This window comes from Marasmius oreades, chromosome 10, assembly GCF_018924745.1.
Source record: "Marasmius oreades isolate 03SP1 chromosome 10, whole genome shotgun sequence".
Classification (NCBI taxonomy): Eukaryota; Fungi; Basidiomycota; class Agaricomycetes; order Agaricales; family Marasmiaceae; genus Marasmius; species Marasmius oreades.
In genome coordinates, this window is record NC_057332.1 from 1,347,402 (window position 1) to 1,354,533 (window position 7,132).

Sequence of the window (7,132 nt, forward strand, 5' to 3'; positions counted from 1 at the left end):
CTGAAAGGGGCAGCATAATGGTCACAGTCGAAAATGCCAGGTGTACAAGGATGTCGCCGCAACTGAAAAATTTAAAGAATACCTACGCATAAAGTAATGACGATTAGCCTTTAGACCAATCACCTTCTCAAAATCCGCCATCTTCGCTCCTCCCAGCGATAGCCCAATCTTCCTCGAAGTCAGACACCGAATCCGTGGCTCTTCTCCTCGAATTCGTCGTCCTCGTCGTCCTCATTGCCCAGTCCGCGCAACCCATGACGCCGAGGCTCGGAGTTGGGTCACGCCAAGTCCAGACTCGAAGCCGCGGAGGATGGCCGGAGTGACCGTGACAGTGATATATCGACTCCCTGCACAATCTGAAGTGTTTTCAGTAAGCCTTAATTTGGATTATCATCCATCCTGTGTTTTTTTGGCACACCACATTTACACTTTATTCTTTGCCGTCGAACTGCTCTGTTTATCATTTGTTATATTACAGAAGAGGGTGTTGCTAGATCATCGGTTCGATCGGGCACCCCGGCCTATAACCCTATATGCCCTAGGAATCGTGTACAGCTTTTCCGCCGAGGAGCAAGACGAGCTTGGTGTCCGAACAATAAATGCGTACTTACTCATGATCATTCTGGCCACGGTACGGGCTTATAAAAACCCAACCTTCCACTACTCGATTTCCAACACACCTCCTCTACCTGCCTGTACCTCCCCTGTAAACACAATGTCAATCCCAGTGCAGGAATCCCAACAACACCAACAACACCAAGAGTCCAATTATGACTCCGACGCTAGGTCATCCATATTTAACTTTGACGACGATGAGGACGAGCGTGATCGCGCCGAGCCTTCGTCTCCTTCCTCTTCCTCCTTCGATAAATCCTCCATCGCTCATCTGATCTCCTCCTACGGTTCCTCTTCTTCCACCGCTTGGCTCGAGTTCTCTCGCTACAAGATATGGCAAGCGCCCGCCTCTTTCCTCGCCGAGAACCCCACTGCCACCTTCCTCCCCATCCAAGGGTACATGCGACACAAACAATACATCTTTGCATGGGGTAACCCGCTCGCCTCCCATGCTTCTCTTCTCGGTCCCACTGCCAAGGCCTTTGTGTCCTGGGCAGTTGATGAACAGAAAGCGAAACCCGTGTGGTGTTGTACCGATCTCGCTCTCGAGACCGTTTTGGCCAACAACGACAAAGAACGTGGTCTCGGATGGTCTGCAGTCGAGTGTATCCATGAGGAAGTTCTCGATCCGGATCATATCCTGAACTTGACGAACGCGAAGGGGAAGGAGGGCGTTGGTGCAGTCAAGGATTTGAAAAAGAATCTTCGGAGGGCAGAGAGAGCTGGTGTTTCCGTTGAGGAAACCACCGAAAATTGGTCACAGCATGACAGACAGGAAGTGGAAGACGGCCTACTTGAGTGGCGAAGGAGTAAGGGTCTGAAAGGCGTCCAGTTGGCCTCTGTAAGTTGCTCTCTTTTCTACGGGTTTTGGGTCGGAGGACTTACCGTGTACCCTGCAGACCACTGGACTTCCATGGATAGATGAGCAGCACCGTCGATATTTGGTCGCTCGCCACGAAGGCCACATCGTGGGGATTTTGATCCTCACTCCCATTCATGGGCCGTACCAGCCCCCTGCTTCTGAGGTGTCATCTGTACATGCCTCAACTCCAGTGCCAACTGTATCGCCACTCAAACAGAAACGCAAATTCTTCCTTCCTGCACTAGGGCACCACAAATCCTCTCCGGAAACATCTCCCGAACGAGGAGCTTCTGGATCTACTACCTCTTCCGGATCTGCCTCTTCGTCGGATTCTGAATCTCCCATCCAATCCCCCATGTTCTCTTCCCATAGTCTCTCCTCATCTTCCTCCTCCCTCGACACCGATTTCTCTCTTGATATACCGTCCAAGTCCGCTCTCACTTCGCGCTACTACCTCATTAAAAATGCCATCTCTTTCCCTTCCGCACCCCGAGGCACGTCTGAATTCCTTATCCATACCTCGCTTGAGCTCCTTCAAAAAGCATCGCCTTCACGACCTCCCAAGGTCACCTTTGGTATAACAGCGTCTGATACACTCCACCCAAGAGCTAACCTCTCAGGTTGGAAAATTGCTGGGTTGTCGAAGGTGTACTCGAAGGTAGCTGGAACAGCTGGTTTACTGAAACGAGGCGATTTCAGAGCCAAGTTTGATTCTGGAAGGGTGCCGATGTATGTCTGTTATCCTACCACGGAGGGTGGATTTGGGATTGAGGGTGTTAAGGCGTTGTTGAAGGTGTTGAAAAAGTGATCCGAGTTATGATCATTCGTTGCGAACCTATAGTATCATATCATTATTTTGATGTTTCTTTTTGTGTATGGTGTATAATCGATATCTTACCTGATTGTAACTATTATGTTCCTGCTTTATCCCTTCCTTTGATACCATGTTCTTCGATTTCGGAAAGTGGAAATATAGGACTCAACCGCTGGTTTTGCTTCAAAAATACTTCTTCGCTGTCCTCCAATTCCTGCATCTCGTTATAGTCAGACTCACGGTTGGTATGAGGTAGGAGAAAGTATCCTTTGAGTTGGATATAATGCTTGGATGAAGCTAGAGGGTGGAAAACATATGACGAGACGACTGGACGGAATCTTAACCGGATATCTGACCTCTAGATTGGTGACTGTGACGTTTTCCAACCTCCGGTCACGGTGACTTCAGTCAGGTTCAGTCTTACTTCGAGCCATCACGATGCAGAAACAGTAGCGCCGGTGTATACCTGCTTCACACTCCCTACACCCACACAACTTCGCAAGGGTTGATAAAGTAATGGTCGACTCTGAAGCTCCATCGATGGCTTCATCCAACATAGGTTCTTCCGCATTCACCTCCTCCAGCAGCAGTGACTACTCGTCCCAATTTGGCCTTGATGATTATTCAGAGGTGCCCTCAATGCTAGATTGGGGTGTAACCGCGACCAGTCGCCTCATTGACGACTTTGGCAGGCCGCGTCGTGGCTATTCTGAACCTCCCAGAAGCGTCGTCCAAGTCGCGACCTCAGGACACCGTGACAGCCATCAGACTCATCGTCGGCACAGGTCGTCACACGGTTATCGAACTCGGAGACATCATGATTGTAGGACGGCAAGAAGGCACTCGACACATCGCGAGAGAGAATTCAGTACGCCTTACCCCGTTGTTTCTTTTACTGAACATGTTCTCATGGTCTTTTTTTTTGTCTTCTCCTGTAGCTAGGGACTTCTTCCTGATTGTAGGATTTTGCTTTGTGCTAGCGTGCCTTCTCCTTTGCGTTGGTCGATTATATGGACGCGGATAGATTCTCGACGTCTCCACAACTGGAGATGTACCATGAAAAAGAAAGACCGCCACATGATATGATACTGGCCGATGCATTGCAACGCGTACGCTTAGTCTTAGCACTAAGAGCCGCTAACGGGGGTCTTGCAGCTTAAACAGCGCCTCGCTCCTCAAATCACTACCCTCGAGTCTGCATATCGCGCCACGCATTCTACACGAATACCCTGACAATATTCCCTTTGTTCCAGTGGTTCCTTCGATCCAACTATGCGACTATGGAAACAGAATACCCCTCCCCGAAGCAAGCGCAATCTTGTTTGCGCATACCCGAATTCTCAAATATCCCTCTCTTCTCTTGACAGCATTAGTTTGTCTGCGTTGACTCGGTGTGTATACTGTATTGTTCTGATAACATGTACTTATCTCATGAGTTTTATTACATGTAAGCGCTACTTATCTAGATAACTGTTACAACGATTGTTAATCCTCATCATATATCCTAACGCCTCCACCTCCCCATTCACGCATTAGAACTAATCCATCCCCAGTCGTTTGCGAAAATGCAACATGTCCCTGCTTCGGGTCCAACCTGCATCCATGAATAAAGGTTGCGGCTGCAGCAGAAAGTAACTTGCTAGCTATGCCTTGTCTGCGGTCCGTTGACGGAACGAATATCCGTGGAATGCCCAGTGACGTTGGCAGTGGCTTTGGGTAACAAAATACGCCAGAACTAGAATCTATCAAAACGACAGGGGAGCGAGGCTCTTCCTTGGTATCATCAGAACCTGTTGAATCGGCGAGCGGTGCCACTTCCATGGCGGTCGTGATTTGTTGCCCGACAACGCACCCTGCAATCCTCTCCTTTGAAGTCGAGGCAGGTAGAAGGAACAGATACACTTTAGATTTGTTGAGTATAGCTGGTGACAGTGGGGGTGCTGAGAGCGCCGTGTCCATCATATTGTATATCGTATTGAGCTACTAGTAATATGACGACTGAGAGTGAAATCCGGTGATCTCAAATGACAGCGTACCTTCGCTCCAATTTTCCCGGTTGCGTCTGCCCGAACACAAACAATCCTCCCTTTCTTCCCGCTTTTCAGTAATGCCATAGATTCAACTTCCAAGACCTCTTCTTTCTCTTCTTCTCTTCCCCACTCCATGCCTTTTTTGACCTTCAAGCAATGTGTTCGATGTAGTGCTTCATCTTCCTCTACGCCCTTTGTATATGACATGTCGCATTTCGAGCACTTCTGCAAGGTGGATTTGTCGATGCAGAAATGAAGTTGTACGAGTGTCTTCTGTTTGGGTTTCGACAGTTTGATCCTTTTCGTGGGCCGGCTGTTGGGAACGAAAAGGAGAGATCGTTTCATGGGTGCAGGAGGTGGAGAGGATGATGCAACGGATATGGGAGAAGAGGGGGGAAATATGGTCTTGGGTCGCGACCCATATGTTCGTTTCACTTGGGACGACATGAAGGTTCACTAACACTAATAACGCGTTGTTTGGGTCTCAACAACCCGCGTCGCGTCGCGTCAATAGGATTTGCATAGGCCTGTCACCCTGTCACTGGCGAGCTTGCAAGCTGAGTATTAAAAGACCTGTAAAACGGAAGCAAATCGTCGCCAGACCATTGCCACCTGCATTTTGATGTCATCTCTCACTTGTACTAGGCATGCAGAACAGACCTAAAGGAATTTTGTCTTTAGGACGTGGCCTCGCTTGCACTTACCCAAATAGCTGACAAATAGCTGGTATATTAATCAGATCACAAGACGGTTTCAACCCGGTGTTATGTTTACACCACCATCCACGACTGAGCTATGGTTTCATTGGAGACATTGACACCCTTCGAGGACAAACCAATTGAGCATCGGCAATTTCAGCTCATTTCGCCATGGAGCCTCCCGGCATCATTGGTGTGTAAATATTTCTCTGACATCCTTGCCCTCTCCTGCTCACCATGGGTAACCAGTACATCTGCCATTTTGAATGGATCTTTGGTCTAGAGTATAATGGCTTTCCCTTCAACAGCAAATTCAATATAATTACAGGTGTGCGTTATCCATGGGTGCCAACCAGTACACAAATGTCTTGCATTTACAGTTTCGAAGGATATCAGACAGTATCTCACAAATGGCTCGCTCATTTTTATTCCGACCGCTGATGTTTTGGAAAGAGCCTACGACATGTTGATCTACAATAACAATCGTCCTCGCGAACCTAATGAGCGCAAACGTTTTGAGGTTCAGACCGCTGGTTCTTTTGTTTCACCCAAAGCTAATTTTCTCTCTCAGGAATTTGGTTCGGGCCCATGGGAATATACTATCCTACCAGGACGTTGGAACCTAACGACCAAGAAAATATGGTTATTACCGCCGTTATTCAATCGCTCATCCGACGGCACTCACATCCCCTTCTCTTTCGAGGACTGCGGCTACGACACTCTTCCGCGATTTACCTCTTTTGTCCATCCCCTCATAGTTATCATGTTGCACAACATCAACACACCCGACAATCATCCCACTCCAGCTATCCAAGAGGCACTTGTCACGCCGCTGAAGAAGGTTTTGGGCAAGTGGCCGCAATGGCGACATAATCGTTTCCTACCTATGCCTAATACCAGATTCAAATCCAAGTACGACGTGGGACGGAAGATATTTTGTCTATGTGTACACTGTTTGAAAAATCCCCCTAGTGCCTCTGCCGTTTCTTCATCCAAATTAGAAGATACATGCACGGATGATGCAGAAGAAGCGGAGAAAGAATGTAGTAAGGAGGAATACAAGGAGCTATCTCGGATAGCGAACGAGAGGATCGCACTATGGAGAGGGAGTTTAGAGGGAGTTGCGTTCATTCACGATGACGCCAAGCACGATGATATATTAGAATGGTATGCTAAGGAGTGTACAGATGCTGCCGACAGGGTGATGCTTAGGCAGGAGGAAGAGCGAGCCAAGCGAGAGGCACTGGCGACAGAAATCAAGGGCTTGCCGTTGAAGAAGAAGTCTAGAGTTTCCTAGACTCGCTAACACTGGCGTCTTGGACTGTGGATTTGTTTGTACATTTACTGGAGGCATCTGGTTGGAAAGGTACAGTTGAGTGGCTGGTAATAACAAGCCCCATCCTTTCCTAATTAACTATTCACAGTGGGGATGATAGTGTGGAGGAAGATCTCAGCAACGGTGACAGTGAGTTCAACGTCAGCGCATCCGGATCAGATTTCGGTTGTGAAGAGTTTGGCAACGACGAAAGTATTACTGCTATTACACTACACTAGTCTATTCCCTCTAAATTTCGATGTACTGTAATACGTAGCTGCTGGTCGCCCCATAGTCTACCGCCTCCTGAGAGGGCTCGATTTAGGGTAGTACTAGTAGTTCTGGCGGTTCCCTAGCAGGACCATGCTGTGTAATCTATCTATCTACACCGCCAGAGTGTGCCTATATAGTGGACATGAGTGCTGGATTATAGCGTAATGTTACCATCATGATTGCTCTAGCTCCGCAATATACTGTGGGACAATATTTGTGTGATATATGCCCAGCGATCTCACCATCATATGATACAAGATATCGTGCAGATATCTTGAATATCTGCCCACCATACCTTGCACAGCCTATTCCTATATTATGAACTCGTGATGTGAGCCACCAGCGGCTGTAGGTCCCCGTTGTATTCGTATTCCAGTCATTCTGTGCCTATTCTTTTCCAGGGGGGGGGGGGGGGGCATATTATCAACAAGGACATCAAAATTATGTGTTATTGCAGTATGTGTATGACAAGAAAATTGCTATAAAAGATCATAGGTGCATTAAGTACTCGTGTCCAAGAATTGG

The 7,132-nt window shown here is 48.0% G+C and overlaps 3 protein-coding genes across 4 annotated transcripts; 2 read left to right on the top strand and 1 right to left on the bottom strand.

The window, feature by feature from the left end:
• Positions 1–715: 715 nt before the first annotated feature.
• On the top strand, positions 716–2,285 carry E1B28_002516 (uncharacterized protein; the record flags this gene model as incomplete). The annotated part of the gene is made up of 2 exons (XM_043159439.1): positions 716–1,456; positions 1,515–2,285. The coding sequence occupies 2 exons, from the start codon at positions 716–718 to the stop codon at positions 2,283–2,285; spliced, it is 1,512 nt and encodes a 503-aa protein (XP_043003040.1).
• A 1,491-nt stretch (positions 2,286–3,776) lies between these two features.
• On the bottom strand, positions 3,777–4,768 carry E1B28_002517 (uncharacterized protein; the record flags this gene model as incomplete). Its single annotated transcript, XM_043159440.1, has 2 exons — positions 3,777–4,271; positions 4,328–4,768. The coding sequence occupies 2 exons, from the start codon at positions 4,766–4,768 to the stop codon at positions 3,777–3,779; spliced, it is 936 nt and encodes a 311-aa protein (XP_043003041.1).
• Positions 4,769–5,088: 320 nt separating this feature from the next.
• Positions 5,089–6,768, top strand: E1B28_002518 (uncharacterized protein). Of its 2 annotated transcripts, XM_043159442.1 has the most exons (5): positions 5,089–5,212; positions 5,269–5,347; positions 5,400–5,539; positions 5,591–6,385; positions 6,444–6,768. In XM_043159442.1, the coding sequence occupies exons 1-4, from the start codon at positions 5,117–5,119 to the stop codon at positions 6,314–6,316; spliced, it is 1,041 nt and encodes a 346-aa protein (XP_043003043.1). In that variant the 5' UTR covers positions 5,089–5,116; the 3' UTR covers positions 6,317–6,385; positions 6,444–6,768. The 2 variants fall into 2 exon arrangements, with proteins under 2 accessions (XP_043003043.1, XP_043003042.1); XM_043159441.1 differs by having other exon boundaries at positions 5,269–5,539; positions 5,591–6,390.
• The last annotated feature ends 364 nt before the right edge of the window (positions 6,769–7,132 follow it).